Below are 19,231 nucleotides of genomic sequence, written 5' to 3'. Positions count from 1 at the left end.
CACAAAGAACCTTGTGTTTCATCAGAAAATTAAGCATATTGATCGAAGATATCACTTCATCAAGGATGCTTTATAGGAAGGAATCATTGATCTTGTTTACTGTCCTACAAATGAGCAAGTAGCAAATATCTTCACAAAGTCATTGGCTAAGGATCGGTTCTGCTATCTCAGGGATAAACTTGGAGTGAAATCAGCTCAAAACTTAAAGGGGAGTGTAGAATTGTAAGTAATGATCTGATTAGTAAATAAGAAGCCCCTTAATGTTAATTGTGTATGCACTTAATCTTATAGAATGACAAGTGTGAGGCTCCATTATGTAAGACTAAAATAGCCATGTGTAGTGATCCTAGAAGTTAGCTAGATGTGTGGCTGAGATCAAATGTGATGTGTGTGGATCTAGCTAAGGCGAAAATGGTTATGAAATGCACGTGTGTGTGCTCATTTTTCTATTAAGAGAAATATATTCCTCTCTGCAATTTTTGCAAAAGAGAAGGAGAACATTCATTCTTTTTACATTCTACAATCCTTTTCTTATCACCATCTTTGCATAACTCAGATAAATATTACACACTAACAAGTTTTCTGGAGAACGAACACACACGAAGGCGAAGAAAGACGCTGCAGAAGCCAAAATGCCAAAAGATTGAAGTTGCCCTTTTAAAGAATCTTCCAACCTTCAAGAAGTAGATTCAACCAGTTTCAACGTTCTTATTCCTCCTATGCTGCCTTGTAAGCTGAAACCAAGGCTAATGAGAAAGTAATTAAAAACACACACTAGCTTGAAAAGCTAACAGAAATTAACTAAAACAACCAACATCATCGTCCAATCCAACAAGCAAAATACGAACTGACCAAGCCACCCCCTCTATGCCCTTCAGTTCAAGCATTTGGCTACCATTCGTGGCGGGGGTGGCCGGGAATGAGATGATGGGTTAGAACTGCAATGAATTGTAGTAAAGAGGGTTTGATCAGAAATGTTAGATTGGTTGTTATATAGGAATTTTAGGTAGATCATGAGGGCAATGAAAGGGAGTGATGACTTTTTAGTGCTAAAGGAAAAGTAGAAAAAAAAAGTGAGAAACGGAGATTCAGCATCTTCAAAAGGATATGCCATTGGCACCACCCTTGCCTCCGCATTTGATATCCATGCATGACACCTTTTTCATTCTTGCTCTTTCATGTTTCCTTTTTGCAAAACACCTGTATATGCACACATCATAAAATTTCAATTTGACAATCACCGGAAAAAACCTTTCCAGACAAAATAAATAATTTCATCAGGCCAAATAAAGTTTTTGTCGCATAAGGTTTGCCCCATAAACTTTGTCGAGCAATGTTCGTAGCTTAAAGCTCGTTGCACGAAGTTTTGCTCGACAGATTTTCATTTTCGTTTGCCCGATGCAATTACCGATGAAAATTTACGTCGAGCAAAGTGCGTTGACGCAATTACCAACGAATATTGCCCGACAATAGATTTTTGTCAGTCAATGGTGTATTTATGGAATAAAAAAATTTAAAAAAAAAAACAATTTGCCCGACAAATACATGCTCAACAAATATTTCAACGAGCAAACTGTTTAAATTTTTTTAGTTTATAATAAATATATTTAATTTATATTGATTAGTTGTAATTATATTAATCTCAAAAGATATCACAATATGAAAAAGTTATTTAATTATATTAAAACTGAAATGTTCGTACAATGATATTAAAACTAAAAATATTAAATTATTCTCCATGACGCATTGTCTCTAAGTTCATGTCGAACTGCTTCAGTCCAAAAGTCGTCCATCAAATAGATTATAAGCTTTGAAAATGGTCGCAGAGCCAGTGCCAATCGTCTATCCTTTCCACATGATCTAGGGTGGATGGAACAGAGATCCATCGTGAGATGTAAAAGTCTCGTAGAATTGTGCATCTGGTGCATCCACTCCTTGAAACGAACAATCCATATCGAGTTATGTAGTCGGACATACCCCGCTCTTCCAAGTCAATCTCAAAATAGTCCAGAAATAGACAAAAAAAAAAAAAGTGTTAGTTTAAAAATACACTAATAATATTAAATTAAAAAAACACACACACTTATTGAGAGCACTACTATCATTGCCTCCTTCACTTCGGGGGCAAGCTTTTTCCACCTAGAGGCTTTCGTAGGGCACTTAGTGCGGATGATGGCTCTATATGTGCACTCAACCGCATGTGGACTTGGACGCCCGCACGCATATTGCAATTGTCGTAAATGATCCCTTATCTTGTAGTGCGTTATGCTTGAAATGCGCGATGGCAACACCAGTGGAAAATATTGCAAAAAAATTTAAAATTTCTAATATTTCCTAAAAAGTTCTAATATTTTCTAAACATTTATAATATTTGTAAAATTTCCTAATTATTGTAAAATTTCTAATAATTCCAAATTTGTAATTTATTGTAAAATTTAAATTGATGATCAGGTCCTTTCATTGTATTTTTTTAGAGTCGAGGAGTGTAGTTGTAAACGATCATCAATCGAAGCTAAAATAACCGTTAAATAATGATGATACATTTCTAATCATCTAAGGATTTCTTCTCGTTACTAATCCCTAAAAATTTGCTTTTTGTGATTTTTTACGTATGCGATCTCCTACTATATTCCACAAGTTTGACGATTGGATCATTGAAATTAGTTTTGCAGACTGTGAAAACCATCGAAGGAATTAAATATGCAAAAATGTCCTTCACCTTTGCCCAAAAAAATCATTCATTTTGCCCAACGAACTTTTAACCCTCAACCCTAATCCCTAAATCAAACCTTTGCCTGACAAAACTTTAACCTTTCCGTTGAGCAAGGTTATATTGCCTGATGAAACTTTAACCTTTCTGTTAACCTCAACCCTAATCCCAAATATTTCTATGTTGTATAAATTGGACTACTTTCCAACCAACACCCCCCCCCCCCCCGGGTGCCTTTGGATCATCAAGTTAGAATACTTGTTTTTCCGCATATAAACATTAGTGGAATCAAACACTGCATTTGTAGTGTGAATCCAAATGTAAAAATGAGGAGTTGCACAAGATGTGAAGCGTAGGAGGCACGTGACTAATGGAAAAAACAAAAATGGGAATCAGACACTGTAACGTAGTGTCTGAATCCAAGTGTAAAAAAACAGAACCAGGAAACAAACTCTGCATTGTAGCGTTTGAATCCAAATGTAAAAATCAAGAGCCACGCGAGGTGTGAAGCGTGCAAATGATGGAAAAAACGAAATCGAAAAACAGACACTGCAACCAGCGTCTAAATGAAATGCTAAAACAAAATCAAAAGCAGACATTGACTTATTCCAAAATATAAAAATATAAGAGATGAGGGTGTCAATTGAAGTGGGTGCCAGCTCTAGCGACAGATTTTGTAATTTTTGTTTATTTTAAATGCATTTAAGTATTATAATACATGATTGATCTATTTATATTTAACATAAACATTATAATATGTGGTTAATATTGTAACTTTTTATTAATTTTCTACACAATCACCCAAAAAAAATTATCTATATCAACCACTTTGGTGATGTAATGCGTTTGTTTTAAATGTGTAAGGTTCGGTAGGCCTTTTTCTTGAATGTTGTTTGCTTCATGTAGTGTGAGAATGTGAGTGAGATTTCATGCTCTCATAGTGACACCAGCAACCACAAAAAAAAAATGTTAAAAAGCTTTCAATCGCTTGCGTAATGCCTTGCGGATGAAGCTTCCCTTTTCTTTTTGCTTTTCTTTTTTTCTTTTCCACAAAAAAAAATAAAAAATTATATTTGACCCTAACTGCCAATTAGTCAAAGAAAAATTAAAATACATAAATAATTAGGGGTGTGAATAAGCAGAAAAAGAGTGCAGATATCATTTTCCTTTCTAAAAGAAGCGAACTAATGCTCAACTTGGTCCAAAAAAGAAAAGCATCGCTCAATTTTTTATTTTTTTTATTTGAGCAATATTCTAATTGGAAGAATATTACCTAATGCCTAGCCATACTTTGCAAGACTGATTTTCCACTATGGTCTAGTGATATTCCTCTTCACTGGTAAGTGAGATGTCTTGGGCTCGATTATTGCCAAAAACGAATTTGAACCACATTATTGCTAATTCATTGTGAGGCTTTAGCCCACTCCTCATCCCTTTAGTGTAATAATATTGTTTGTGCAAAAAAAAATGTGCAGGCAAATAATCTGGTATATAATACTATCAAAACGTTGATTACTACCTATCATATTATTTAAAATTTGTACTTCTAATTAACAATTTGTGAAACTTTCGACCTTTGGCTACGACGTATATTCTCCTCTACTCACTCACTTCACTTGCATATTCATGAAGAAGAAAAATTGTGATATACAGAGTTACGCGAAAAAGCTACCTGAGAGTGGAAGACTCAAGAAAACGGCATCAATGGAGTTGTCATGGTCATTCATCAAAACCACCTTTTGCCACCCTTGGCTACTTTGAGTTTCATCACAAGTTCTTCGCGCTGAGCTTCTACCTCCGCGTATCTCAGGCTCATGTGCAAGTAGCGCTCGCGAATGTCTTTCAGTTCCGTCTCTAGAGATGACCTTGAGTATTCGTGTCTTTCTTCAGCTTTTGAATTTCGATGAGCATCTGCATGATTGTGTCGAGCCTCAGACAAGCACCTGCGGGGGTGATAGTATATGTCTGTTAAATGACTTGTACATAATAGGTTTACCGTAAGAAGACAAATGATACTTAATGAGTTTTTTTTTTTTTTTTTTTCCGGACACATGATACTTAATGTGTTTTGAAGGCCTAATGTGTTTCCTCTTACACTCACCTATCAAGTTGAACTTTGTAAGTGTTATTTACTTCCAATGCCTTAACAAGTTCATCTTCAAGCAACTTAATCTTTAAACCAAGTTCTTCAACGTCATTTGGACTTTCATCATGAAATTCGACTCCGTTATCATCCTGTAATGGCAGAGAGTAAAAGGATGAAAACTAAGTAGACGATTTGTAAAGTTACATGAAACTAAAAACATATATTCATATACACTGTTATTATGCGTATGTCTTGTTGTACTAAGTCAACATAAAGAAAATGAGAACATATTTTGGCATTGCAAGATCAGCTGTAGAAGCAGGATATAAAATGTCTAACCTCTCTTTGATGCTGGTTTCTATACGGATAATTCTGATCTGTTGCATTTCCAAGCACCTGACCATTCTTCAAAATTGGCTTCCTTCTAAAATCACGACGGTGAATGCTGTTCCTCACCATTTCATTCTGTTTAGAGAAAAATCAAAGAATATCAGAAAGTAGTACCTTTACAGTCTTGACACCAACTGTTAATAAGCATATAACGAAAAAATGATACTTACTTTTGGGACCTTCATATCTTCACCAACAGGAATAACTCTGGTGCCGCCTTTTGATGAGCTGGAAATTGGACTGCTACAATCCCTGTGTTTCTTTTTTTCTTCCCTTGTCACTTTCAATTCTTGTTCAAGGGCTTGAGACTTTCTTAGGAACTCACTTCTCTCATCCTCAAGTAGCTGTATTTCCAGCTGATACTGCTCGTTGACTCTCCTGATCTGGTTGAGCTCATTCTTCAGCTCGGCATACTGTGCACACAAAGCCTCTTTTGCAGTTAGATCACCTTCCATCTGCAGAAATTTTTCCTCCAAGAGAACTTTATTACGTTGGCAATCCTCCAAGTCAAATAAGGCCTTCTCCAATGTTGATATCTTCTCATGGAATGAACTCTTCTCTGCCTTCAGATCTTCACATTCCTCAGATATTGAATCCAATAACGTTTCCAATTTTTCTTTCTCGAACTTGGTTGCATCCAGCTCATTCTTGAAAGCCAAAACTTCCTCCTGACAACGAGTTAGTTTCTCAAATTGAACCTTCATATTGGTGGATTCTTCCACCACCTGTTGACGTTCATAATCAGAAACTGTAAGCTTTAGTTCAAGATCATTCACATTGGTCTTCGGTTTTGCTTCACTTGATTTGTAATTCTCCAACAACTTCAATAGCTTTTCATGGTCAGCTGTTGTTGACTCCTGATTTTGTTTATCAGCAAGCTCAGCGAATAGGCCTTGTAACTTCGCTTCAGATTCTGTTCTCATAATATTCAATTCATCCTCCATCTGTATCGCTTTAGATTGAAACTCTAGGAGAGTAGATTGAAGCATTTCCTTCTCAGTTCGTAGTCTGGATGCTTCCTGGACAGCATCTGAAGCTGGTCCTTCTCTTTCTTCATGAGTAGCAGCAAATTGCTTGGTAAGTCGTTCTACCTCTTCCTGAAGGCTCTCAACTTCAATCGTCTTCTCCAAATACATCTTGTTGAACAAACTTTCTTCCAATGTAAGTTTCTCCTTATATTTCATGTTTTCATCAAGAAGTGCATCTAATTCTGAATTCAGGCTCTCCTCTTTTGAGGTGACATTTTCCAGCATTAAAGAAAGATCTTTTTCCAGCACTTCAACTCTTTTGGAGCAATTTGTAAAGCTCTCCTGTGATTGATTCAACTTTGCCTCCAGGAGGGAACAGAGCTGATGCAACTCCAGCTTTTGCTTCCTCAACTCGTCATTTGAATTCTGAATAGAATTGCACTCCTCAATGAGGCTCTCAGCAGTACCTTGTAGCTTCGGGTTTGCCCTTTTCAGAAATTCACATTCTTCTCGAGCTTCTGACCACTGCCTCTCTAAGTCCTTTAATTTCTGTTTCAGTTCAACTTTATCAGATATCATCTCAATGTTTAATCTACTAATCTCATCTTGGAGACTCAGAGAATAAGATTGGGAATTGTCTAATTCTAACTGATTGGCCTCTTTTTCATCCGTCAAGCATCTTTGTTGAGCTTCAAGTGCAGAAATATGTGCTGACAACTGTATGTTTTCTTGTTGAAACTCTGATAGATGAAGGTCCAGTTCACATTTATCAGCTTCTAGCTCTGAAGATTTCCTTTCAAGTACCTTATGTGTGGAAACATGGGAATTCACACTTCTGCTAAGCACCATTAATTCATTCCGCAAATCATTCAAACACTTAGAGCTGATATCGCCTTCCCTTAATACAACTTCCATCTGTTCCTCTAACTCTATTTTTTCCTTCTGAAGGTTGGAAACCTCAGCTTGTAATTCATTTTGTACCCCTCTTAGAAGACCAATTTCTTCTTCTTTGGTTAGTAAGTTCACCTCAAGCTTTTCTATCTCAAACATCTTCTCCGTCAATTCTTTACCCAGCTCTTTTACTTTACTTTCTAGTTCCATTTTCAAGCCGTCAAGTACTTGAACTGAAGCATCATTATTATTTGTAATCTCCCCAAGCACTTTCTTGTTAAGCTTCTCCTCTGCATTCTGTAATTGGGGTTTATTTTCAGTCACTTTGGACTCAAAGCTGGTAAAAGAATCGACTAAAAGCTCACTGGCTGGAAGTTCAACAGGTGCGTATCCCCCTGACGATTTTTTCTTCGCTGTCCTAAGCTTGCATAAGAGCTCTAAGTTTTCTTCCGTCAGCTCATTGCAATCTCGTTCTAGCTCGTTCACCTTTTCTTTCAAGTCCTCAATTTCACTGATCAGATCTGCTTCACTTCCACTCATGGTGATGGAATCCATTTCTGCAGAATGCCTTTCTTTGAGAGACTCGGACACCTTTTCTTTCAGTTTAACAATTTCGTGTTCCTTCAAAAGCAATTTACTTTTGTATTCTGTCTCAATATCCAAAAGGGAGTGTTCGTTCAGACTCGATCCATTCTCTATCTCATGATTTTTCTCTTCCACGGTTTGTTCCAGCTGTTGCACCACGACTTGCAACTTGTTCTCTGATTCCTGCAATTGTTGCAGCTGAAGCTTTAAATTTCTGTTTTCCTCTGTAGTTAAATTGATCAAGTTTTCCATATCACCAAATGTCGACTGTAGTCCTGAAAGATTCTCCAATTCCACCTTTTGTTTTTCAATTGTCTCTTCCAGCTCCTGGAGAACTGAAACCAGCTCAATATTTGATTCTTGACTTCTCTCCAACTGCAGGGACAAATTGGCTGTGGATTCTTTTTGAAAGTTCAGTTCATCTTGGAATGCCTTCTTAATCTCGGGCGTTCCTCCATCCTGAGAAGTTAAATCCTCACTGGCTGTTTGTTTTACCATTGCATTCTCAAGCAACAAATGCAAGTGTTCAACTTCTTTCTTCAAGCCATCGCGTTCTGCATATGCTGCTGAAAGCTCCACATGAATATTTGCCTGCTTTTTGGACTGATCAGAGAACTCTGCCCTCAGTATATCCAAATCAAGCATTAGCTTCCTGGCGTTCCTCTCCCACATCTTAGCTTCCGCATGTAACTCTTCAATCGTAACTTCTGCCGCATCCAGAAGGTTTTTAGAAGAATCAGTGGTGCTTAAAGAAGATTCTGTAAAATCTTTCCTGGAATTCTGAGTCTGAATTCCTGAACCATTAACCCTGGAATTAAATGATGAATGGTTTGACAGAGAACGAATATCAGCAGGAAAATTTCCATGAGTTGTACCAATTAGGGAGGTGGTTGAATCTTGTCTTCCTATCAGGTGGTTGCCTTCAACACTAAGGTTGCTTCTTGCGGACATATTATCCCTTCTTATGGAGCCCTCTGCTGAGTCATAGCTGCGATGTGAACCTGATGCGGAGAAACTACTATCCTACAAGAAGTGAGGAAGGTTTATTAATTTCCATGGTAAGGATAGACCAGAGCCTGTTAATAAGCATTTTAATCCATCAGCTGGTTATGCAGCACGCAAAACATAAAGCTAATATGGTCTAGATATTGGTCACTTCAGTACTAAAAAACTGAATGAAATTTCGATGAAATCATCATTAGCTAAATCTATGCTTCAAAAAACACAACATTCTTAAGTTTAAGATCATGCTCTGGATTGAATGAAACAAACCCAATAAAGCCACCAAATGAAGCAGGTAATGCTGTATCGTCATTAGCTAAATCTATGTGTCAAAAAACACAACATTCTTAAGTTTAAGATCATGCTCTGGATTGAATGAAGCAAACCCAATAAAGCCACCAAATGAAGCAGGTAATGCTGTATCGTAATAGCATTATGAAAAGACATGATCGATCAGAAAATGGGAAAGAAAAATTATTAGGGGAAAGTGTAAACATACTCGACTCCCAGGCTCTCCAGGATTTGAGATCAAGCCAAAATCTTTTCTGGAGGAAGATCCAGCACTCCATACAACGGAGCTATTAGATCCATCTGACTTGCTGTCCGCATCATGACCATGTTCAATTACTTCTTCTGAATGATAGCTCGTCTCTTTTGACTCTTCATCACTGAAAAATGTGCAGAAAATCTTCACTATCAAGTAGTAAACTAAATATCTAAAGATTAATGCAAGCAATTGCGTAATACTAACCTGCGCTTTTTTCTTGGTGTCAGGCAGTTAATTTTTACCTGCAAACAAGAAAGACAAGCAAACACTGCTGAAAAGGCAACTCCGAGGTGAATTTCTAGTGTAATGAGCGGGGAGAAAGAGATGTTGGAGAGAAAATAAGTACTCAAATGCATATATTCATGAACAATAACAGGCCATCCAGCCAGTATCCTCCCTCATATTGCTAAATATAGTACAAAAGGAACTTTTCATACCAAACAACGAAAGTATCAAGCACACACATTCAGAAAAAGAGATAAACCAAGCATGTTTTAAGGCGATAAGTATCACTTTTTATTTTTTTTAAGACGCGAGAAAAACATATTCAAGTATTTTCAACATAAGTAGATGGCAGAGACTGCTACGATTTGAGCGAATTAGGCATACTAGGTACATTGGAAAAATAAGAAATGCATAGAAAAGGCACCTGTAAAATTGTCCCAAAACTGCACTTTTTCAATGGAAGAGAAACTGGAGCAGAAGAGGTTGAACTTATGTAATCTGACATATTGACTGAAACCTCTCCAAGGATGCCGGATCTTGTCGAACCCTAGCATTATAAAATCCATTTAGAAATCAGCAAAAAACATCAGAAATACAAAAACTCTTATTCTGGAAACGAGTCACTGCAAGTACATAAACCAGATTCCTCATCGAGTCACAGAAACTAAGAAAATTGTCGAAAATAACATATTCTGGTATATATAATCAGCGAAAATAACAGTACCATGGAAATGACAAGCTTGATGAAATAATCTTCCATCTCCTTGGAAGACTCGTCTTGGGAAATCCATATAGATTCGCAAAGAGTCTCAGTCCACTGACAGTTTCCGTTGCGCACCACTGCCTTGCTTGATTTAGCAATTGGTTTCCCAGTTTCTACAGACACAATTGATACAAACAGCTTGTCCCACCCTCTGGGAACCTGCAATCCCAAACATCATCATCAAGCAAGCAAAAAAGTTATATCTACTTGTTGACAGAAATACATCAACAACTCCATCTACTCAAAGAACAAACCCATTCAACACAACACAATGATATAATTCTAGATATCTGACGTGTTACGTTGCGCAAATTAGATAAAGATAAACACATAATTCCACTCGATCAATAGTCCTGATTCACAGTCTGGCAACATAATTATCCCATAATCACATAATATGGTGTCCATAACCATAATACAAATATAGAAATTGAACGAGATAATTTATTGTTAATCGAAAAATTCAGCAGTTGTGCGAGTTTGGTCTGATCATTTTACACTTTCCAAATATAGACATTCACATAAACTTCCGGTCACTCTTCACAAATCTAGAATTGATAGAGAAATGCTACATTTTACACTATATTACCAATAAATTTAATCAAAATGCAAACAGTTAATTAGAAGGATTTAAATTAATACCTGGAGGGCCTTAAAGTGGGAGAACTTGAAATCCACCCTCTCCCCTGATTTAGCAGGCCTGTTCTTGTGTAGCCTGAACATTTCTCTCTCTCTCTCTCTCTCTCTCTCTCTCTAGATTCTCTCCTCTCCTTGTTGTTGGTGTTGCTGATAACTAATTGCTTTCTCTCTCTCTTAATGCACTTCTCTCTCACAACCACCATTACCAGCTAGAGAGAGAAAGCAAAGAATGTCTGACTGATCACTTTCGCTGAAGCGAGGGAACCAAAGTTGAGAGAGAGAGAGAGAGAGAGAGAGAGAATGCGTTAGCTAGCCGGTCATTGTTGCGAAAGTAGCTATTTGTTTTCCTTCCAACATTTTGGCGTTTCTTCCATTTCTTATGGAGAGAGAGAGAGTAGAATCGAATTTATCCGGCCTGAAACTGAGAATCCGGAAACAGTTTTCTCGCGTTAATTGCATCTGCTACTTCAGTACTGTACACTGTACAGACAATGACCCCCTCAGCCTCAAGTGTACGCGCTCAGTTCCTCTACTCGCGCTCTCTCCGCGACACGTGGGACATAGAAGTCAGCACTGCATTCGGGTTTTAGCGTGTCAGGCATTCATTGGCCGGAGAAGAATTATACTTTCGTTTTTGCAACGGCAAATGTGAACAAAAGTACGAGTAATGGGGACTGAGAATTTGATATTTAATTTAAGAGTAAATTGTACAAATGGTCCCTCAACTTTAATCAAATTGGAGCAATGGTCCCTCAACTAAAAATCCATTACCATTGGTCCCTCAACTTATCAAAATATGTAGCTATAGTCCTTTTCATCAATTTTGTCAAAATTTTGTCAAAATAAGTATGTTGGAATGACCATTTATATAATTAGGGTCCCTTAACTCATCAAAGTGTATAATTATGGTTCTTTTCGTCAACTATGTCAAAAAATTTGTCAAAACGAGTTATATTGGAAGGACCATTGCTACAATTTGATTAAAGTTAAAGGACCATTTCTCCACTTGAATTAAAGTTCAGGGACCAATGGTAATGGATTTTTAGTTGAGGGACCATAGCTGCACGTTTTGATAAGTTGAGGGACCAAAGGTAATGAGTTTTTAGTTGAGGGACCATTGCTCCAATTTGATTAAATTTGAGGGACCATTTGTACAATTTACTCTTAATTTAACGGAGGATTTAGAGCTTCCAAGCCTGCCATGCTAATAGAAAATTAAGATTGATGAAGTTGACAATTTTTTATAAAAATACTAGTTACGTGATGTCTTAGTATTATTTTACGTGTTATAACAAAACTAAAATATAACTGTAATAAGTGAGGGTTGTGGGATTGGGGAGGGGATGTGAGTACAGTTGTTTTCTATTTCTAGCCTCTTCCGTCTCGACGCCATCGACCATCTTTCCCACATTTTGTTGTGCTTTTTTCGGTGGGCTCGATTATGTGCTCACCATCATTTAGTGTGGTGTATGCTTACCATTCTATTTATCACCGTTAGATGAGTTTCAATTTCGAGATTCGTGTAGTGGATAGGAACAAATCTCAAAATTAAAATTCATCTAACGATGATAAATAAGATGGTGAACATACACCACACTAAATGATGGTGAGTAAAAATGTACTCTTCACTTGTGTGTATGAGAGGACAAAACCTCAGCGATTAGAATTCGGAAATTTGCTCATGGGTGGGCCCGATTATGACCGTCTCCAAACCCGGGGTGAGAAAATAAATTTCAAAATTTGGGTCCATTTCTTCTACAACGAGAGTATTCTGAGGGAGGGAAAAACAATTCTTTTGGATTGGCGTGGGTCTTTGGGTATTCACCTTCGCCGGATAGGATTTTGGGTGAAATGGGGCCCATCGCGGTTGCAAAACCATGTGAAATGGGCCACAACAGGGCCCGCGTGTCATTTTTACTGCGCAGGTTTATCCAGTGCGGCGCAACACATAATAAGACCGCAATGTGCGAATGTGATTTCATGACCGTGTTCATTCTTCAACTCTCTCATCTCTTCGGTTACTTTTAGAATCCAACTGCTCAAATTTAATTAATTAATTTCAACCGTAGTAAAAAAAACTCAATGACTCAAATTCAATTAAATGGTCAAAATAATATTATTAATTAATCCAAATCAGATTCAACACCAAAACTTTATAAATACCTATCTATTTGTGTGTAGATCCTAAAATATTCCTAACTTTTTTTTTTTGGAATTTGAATGTTTTTTTTACATTAAAACGTTCGTAAAGAAAAAGATAGTTGTTAGAAAAACTAATTTCAAAATTACGGTTCTGCCTGAACCACCAACCTCACTCTTTTGAGGGATCGGACATGAGTTTTGTTGAAGCTATAGAGAGTGATTTTACTCTTATTGATGTTGTCTAGGATTCGTATCCTTTCCATTGCGTCCTTAAAGAGGATGTTGACCCCATACCTGTTGTCCACCAAGACATGACTGACCATCGCATTGGAGATCTGAACCTTGATGACCGAGGCATCGTCGTGGGAGGAGTGGACATCATCCAAATCCCTATCCTAGGCTCTCTTTACATGCCGCCTTTCATTTGTTTCTGGCCTTTCTTTCGACAAGCTTTGTATGATCCTTACTTCGTGAAGCCTTTCAAAGTTTATTAGCAGAAGAATAGATGGGCTTCATTTCTAAAGCGTTAACTAGTCAATTATATTTTTTTTGTCAAACGATAGATTTTATTAGATTAGATGTTAGATTAGTCACCAACAAGATTTGAACCCATGCTGTCATGCAATGACTCAACATTTTTCCACCACTGTAGTAAAGGAACACTTGCAACTAGTCAACTATATTGACTCACACCTAAATTCTAATCCATAAAAGGAAAGTTATTGGAATTATATAATGTAACTTAATTAGCTTAATTCAAATAGGGGTTGATATCCACACATCATTTTTTACTTCTCTCACACCTTTTTGGTTTTCGGCTGTCGGATCAGATGAATTAAAGAATATCAACGGACATAAATTAACAAGTGGTGTGTGAGAAGTAAAAAGGGATGTGTGGATAGCACACCCCTTCAAATAAAGCCCAATTACTTTGCAGACACCATATAACTAAATGACAGTTCAGTCTTGCATATGTAGAAAACCATTTGTATGTATTTAAACCACCTAAGAATGCATGAAAGTCTCTAAGTCTCACTTACCGTCCTAAACTTGAGATGGTGACTTAGTTATCGTAGAACTACGATTACAGGTTGGGGTTTGATTAGTTATCGTGGAACTACGATTACAGGTTGGGGTTTGATCTTTAGCAACTTGAGTAGAACCAATTCTAACGACAAAGGTTTAGGCTAGGAAAATGCCAATTACCATAGATATGGACTAACATTTATTCAAAGCTTTTTCTCTTATGATCCCTAAGATTTAAAATGTTACTAGCTCTGCTACCTCTTAGTATGATTCAGGTTGACAGTAATTCCAACTGACCACTCACCTCTTTAAGGCACAACGTTTCCTACTTGACTCAGCCCGATATCAAAGCTGTCACTTTCTTTCAGCAGTATCATGCCTTACATGATTTGAATCTTCGTTTCTTTCTTCTTTTTTTTACATTTCAAGTGGATTTTATTTCCAGTTCACTTAGTTATGTAGATTGGCTCATAGCACATTTCTTTTCAAGAATTGTAGTTGTGTTTTCAATTATGAAGTGATTAAATTTAAAACCCAAGGCCCATTTGTTTATAATTATTTATACATTCATTATCACCTAGAGCCTCAAGGCCCAATGCCCATTTTTGATATTAATTATCCACCCCAAATCCCAAACACAAGATTTAAGCCCAATTTTGCTATCATTGTTTGCTTCGTTGGATGTGTGGGCACACGAGAAATGATAAGATTAGGAATGAGGATATCCGAGGTAAAGTAGGAGTAGCCGAAATTGAAAGAAAGATGAGAGAAAATCGGTTACGGTGGTTTGGACATGTGCAAAGAAGGCCTACTGATACTCCGGTTCGAAGATGTGACTACGGGACAAAGGTTCAGCGTCGAAGGGGTAGAGGAAGACCTAGGAAAACTTTGGAAGAGACCCTAAGAAAAGACTTAGAGTACTTGGATCTAACGGAGGACATGACACATAACCGAGCGCAATGGTGTTTTAGGATTCATATAGCCGACCCCACTTAGTGGGAAAAGGCTTTGTTGTTGTTGTTTGCTATCATGGTTCATCTTTCCAATTAGTTGGTAAGAGATACAAAGTGTTATAAGAGCAATTCCAGCGTGGGAACCCCCCTAGGCAATACACTATGTTATCCACCCAGTGAACACTAACTGCCTTTAATGAACAATAATCGCCTTTTGCATCTCTACCGTTGCACTTCAATAGCCCTAGCAATAGGCAATAAAATATTAGTATTTTTTTATTTATAAAATAATACAAAATAATTTTATTTGTAATTTTGGATAATATTTTTAATCGTTCTCGTTGTGCCACGTGCCATTATCCGAAAAGTTATAAAATAATACAAAATAATTTTATTTGTAATTTCGAATAAAATTTTTAATCGTTCTCGTTGCGTCACATGTCATAATCCGAAAAAGACAATTATTGGTGATGTATTTCTGATAAGATTTTTAATTGTTCTTGTTGCGCTATGTGTAATTATCCGAAAATATAATTATTGGTGATGGATTTCCAATAAGATTATTAACTAATCACGTCGCACCACGTGTCATAATCTATTTACAATCTTTGAGGATAGATTTCCATTAGATTTTTAACGAATGACGGCATGCCACGTGACATTATCTACAACCTAATCCTTTCTGAATCCTCCATATCATCGACCATCCATCATCACAATTCTCACACCAATTTTCTCAAGATCTCTATCATTATTCATAGTTTCTGCTTCCTTTTTCACCAAAATCTGTATCATTATTCATAGTTTCTGCTTCATTTTTTACAGTGTCTTCTTCTTCAAGGATGATGTGGGAAATCGATCAATAAGAGGAAGAATTGTTTAACCAATCAAAAGGAATGTTCAATCTCCAGGTGGCCCAAATAGAGAGGGAAGAGGATGAAGAGCGTAGAAGGAGAGATGATAAAGAAAGAATGGGCAGAGCCTCACATTCCCGTCAAGTCATCCAAGCTGTAGGTCAGATCTGCAGGCCCAGCCGTTCTGAAAACGTTGATAAAAATAGGCAACGACGAGGTACGGAACTCTTGGACGATTATTTTGTCCATAATAGTGGATTCCCTGATACGTACTTTAGTAGTCGTTTTAGAATGGAATGACATTTGTTCAACAAAATCATGATTGCTGTTTGCAACCATGATTCTTACTTTGTGCAAAGGAAAGATGCTTTTGGTGCTATGGGTCTCTTTCCTTAGCAAAAAATTACTGCTGCCTTGTAGATGCTTGCATATGGAGCATCTGCAGACCAAGTGGATGAGATAACGAGGATGGGGAAATCAATCAGTCTTGAGTCCCTGATGAGATTTTACGGAGCAATCGAATCTATCTACACCGCAGAGTACCTCCGGAAACCTGCTAAAATGATTGGAAGCATCGATTGTATGCACTGGACCTGGAAAAATTGTCCAAGTGCATGGCAAGATGCTTATAGGGACAGAAAATGATCAAAAAGTATCATTTTAGAGGCAGTGGAATCTTTTGATACATGGATTTGGCACGCCTTTTTCGAGGTTCCAGGAGCTCAAAATGACCTCAACGTCCTTATCCAATCCCTAGTCTTCAACGATGTCCTGTAAGGAAATGCACCAAAAGTCATTTACTGGGTCAACAGACGTATGTACGACGGGCTATACTACCTAGCAGACGACATTTACCCAAGGTGGGCATCGTTTGTCAAAACAGTGCCACGTCCACGAAATGCAAAGGAAAAACACTTTGCCAGCTGTCAAAAGAGGTGCAGGAAGGATGTGGAGCGTTATTTTGGTATCCTCAAAGCTCAATAGGCGATTGTCAGGGATGTTGCCAGAATGTTTGATGTAGAGTCGCTTCGATCCATCATGATGACGTGCATCATTCTTCACAACATGATTATGGAAGATGAGTACGATTATGATGTCGTTGATGAATATGAACCAGACACGATGAATAATTCAAGAACACGTATATATTGTGCTCATGACGTCACCGAAGAACCCGTGCAACATGAGCCATTAGAAAGGGATGGACGTTACAATGAATTGGACATTCAACGATATACTGCACTTCAAAGGCCATATATGCACAATGCCCGGCAAAATGACTTAATAGAGCACCAATAGGCATTGAAACAAGCTGAAGATAATTAAGTTCATTTAATGTGTTTGTTTTTATTTGGTGTGTTTATTTAATTTTAGTTGGTGTGTTTTTTTTTAATTCATTTTTAGTGAGTTTTTTATTATTTGGTATGTTTATGTAATTTTATTTGGTGTGTTTTTGTCATTTGAATAAATATTCTCTTAGTATAAATAACTTACCAAATTAAATCAATTTACTCTCACTTTAAATAAAGTACTAAATTCAATAAATTGGAAACAACATAAAGTACTCTATTTAATAAATAATAAATTACAACCCAAAGTGATTGAAAAATTATGGGCTCCGATTATAAAAACTACTCTATTCATCATCACTTAACCAATTTGTGGTGCTAGGATGATCTTCTCTTGTAGTGCTAGGACCACATTCTCTTGTTCTCGCTTCTCTTGCACGCCTCCTTCGCACCACGTCCGCTTTCTCCGATTTCCCAAAATATTTAGAATTTGGAGACTTCCCTTCTAAAGGCGTGTTCATAATTTCACAATCTCGTTGAGCCATTATTTCTTCTCTAACATGTTCCCTTTCTTGCCTAAGTAGCGCACTTTCTCTCTCATTAGCTTGAAATTCTCTCTCAACAGCTGCAACTTTTGCCTCTTTTCTAGCCTTATCAGCCTTAAATTTCGCCATTTCCCGCACCAAAGTCAATTCACCTTGGCGAGCAAGTTCTTCCATTTACTTTGCATAATCATTCTTGGAAGCATTCCCTTTTCTATTTGAAGCCTTCTTACCTTGAGGCCTAATTGGATAACGGGACGAACCCGACGCTTGTTCAGGGAGGGGCGTTTTGTGCACTTCTTCTACATCATCTTCATGAACATGCGAGCCATGATCGGGTGTAGAGTGTAGAGGGATGCTATTCATGAAAACTTCTGGACCGACAGGCACAACTCTGAATTTAGGACAATTTTTGACAATATTCCAACATTCCCACTGGTTGAATGATTTATTTTTGCTTTTGGTTTTGACACCATACCAAGCTTGTGCTTGAAGTTGCTACACAATGCGGGAGAAGAAATAATTAAAATGAAAGTAGGTAACAAATAAATAATACAAACAAATAATTATAATGAAAGTAGGTAACAAATAAATAATACAAACAAATAATTATAATGTAAATTTGGGTATAGTACAAACAAATAAATAATATATTGTTACCTGATCCGCGTAATTTTCCCCACTTCGAATATTAGTACTAGCTTGTGCCAAGGCGTCTCTCCATGTACAAAACGATTGGCTAAGTAATTTCTAATGACTGGACATCGATTCTTTGGTTCTTTTCCTACCCATTTTCTCAAGATAATTAGTATGAATAAGACTCCACATTTCTTGCAACTGCATCTCATTACTCGTAAGCGAACTATGAGTAACTTCAACCCAGCTAGTACACAACGCAACATCTTCAAGAAGCGACCAATTCGTAACTGCATCAGTAGTCATTTTGTTGATAAAAATTGGATTGAAACTTTGAGAGAAAGATAGGAATGTGATTGAAAGTAGTTGAGAAAATATGAAATTGTGGTGGAATGTAGATGATAATGAGAAGGTATTTATAGAAAAGTAAAAACAAATTTTTTTTCGGATATTTTACAATTTTTTATTCAACTAATTAATCTATGTCGTTGGATTTAAAAAAAATTGAATTCTAACACTCCAGATTGTGCCACGTAGCACAACGGTAACTTTTCTTAATTTTAAAACTATTCTTTCTTTTTTTTTTTTATAAAGGAGAATAATATCAACCATTGATCTTAGATCCAACGGTTGATATTAAGATTTTTTTATTTTATTTACTGGTGCAAATCGGACGGTCCACATTATATAGCTGTTGAGATCCAATGGACCATGGGAAGCCACGTGGCTTCCCAACGGTAACTTTTTGAAATTGCGCTGCGAGCCCCAGGCACTGAAACCCTGTCGGGTGATGCGCCCCCACGCGCAGATGAGATGCACGCGCCTGACAGAAACAAATAAATAATTGGGCTGACGTCAACCCTGCGTCAGATCCACTTCGGGCTTGCAGGTTGGCAATTCCTCATAGGCCTGGTGCTCAGGCCTCCACTGTCCCTCAAGCTCCCCACGCTGGAGTGTGTAGCCTGTCCCCCGAGCAAACTCCC

At 37.3% G+C, this 19,231-nt stretch overlaps 1 protein-coding gene across 5 annotated transcripts; it reads right to left on the bottom strand.

The window, feature by feature from the left end:
• Positions 1–412: 412 nt before the first annotated feature.
• Positions 413–11,246, bottom strand: LOC103454797 (uncharacterized). Of its 5 annotated transcripts, XR_011575250.1 has the most exons (11): positions 10,810–11,246; positions 10,129–10,326; positions 9,829–9,951; positions 9,384–9,421; positions 9,132–9,300; positions 8,506–8,653; positions 5,357–8,424; positions 5,136–5,261; positions 4,812–4,945; positions 4,383–4,653; positions 1,659–1,996 (listed from the first exon to the last, which is right to left on the bottom strand). XR_011575250.1 is itself a non-coding variant. In XM_017337381.3 (10 exons), the coding sequence occupies exons 1-10, from the start codon at positions 10,888–10,890 to the stop codon at positions 4,437–4,439; spliced, it is 4,302 nt and encodes a 1,433-aa protein (XP_017192870.3). In that variant the 5' UTR covers positions 10,891–11,246; the 3' UTR covers positions 4,181–4,436. The 5 variants fall into 5 exon arrangements, 2 of the variants coding, with proteins under 2 accessions (XP_017192870.3, XP_028948417.2); XR_003768384.2 differs by lacking the exon at positions 1,659–1,996 and adding an exon at positions 413–1,200 and having other exon boundaries at positions 5,357–8,653; XR_003768383.2 differs by having other exon boundaries at positions 5,357–8,653.
• Between the last annotated feature and the right edge of the window lie 7,985 nt (positions 11,247–19,231).

This window comes from Malus domestica, chromosome 14 (assembly GCF_042453785.1).
Source record: "Malus domestica chromosome 14, GDT2T_hap1".
Lineage (NCBI taxonomy): Eukaryota > Viridiplantae > Streptophyta > Magnoliopsida > Rosales > Rosaceae > Malus > Malus domestica.
The sequence above is the reverse complement of the archived record's forward strand: the minus strand, read 5'-3'. Positions and strand labels throughout refer to the sequence as shown.

Coding starts and splice junctions, on each gene's coding strand:
- LOC103454797 (XM_029092584.2), bottom strand. CDS start 10,890: ATGTTCAGGCTACACAAGAACAGGCCTGCTAAATCAGGGGAGAGGGTG. Junction 10,327..10,809: donor CCCACTTTAAGGCCCTCCAG/GTATTAATTTAA, acceptor TTGGGATTGCAG/GTTCCCAGAGGGTGGGACAA. Junction 9,952..10,128: donor TCAAGCTTGTCATTTCCATG/GTACTGTTATTT, acceptor TTATAATGCTAG/GGTTCGACAAGATCCGGCAT.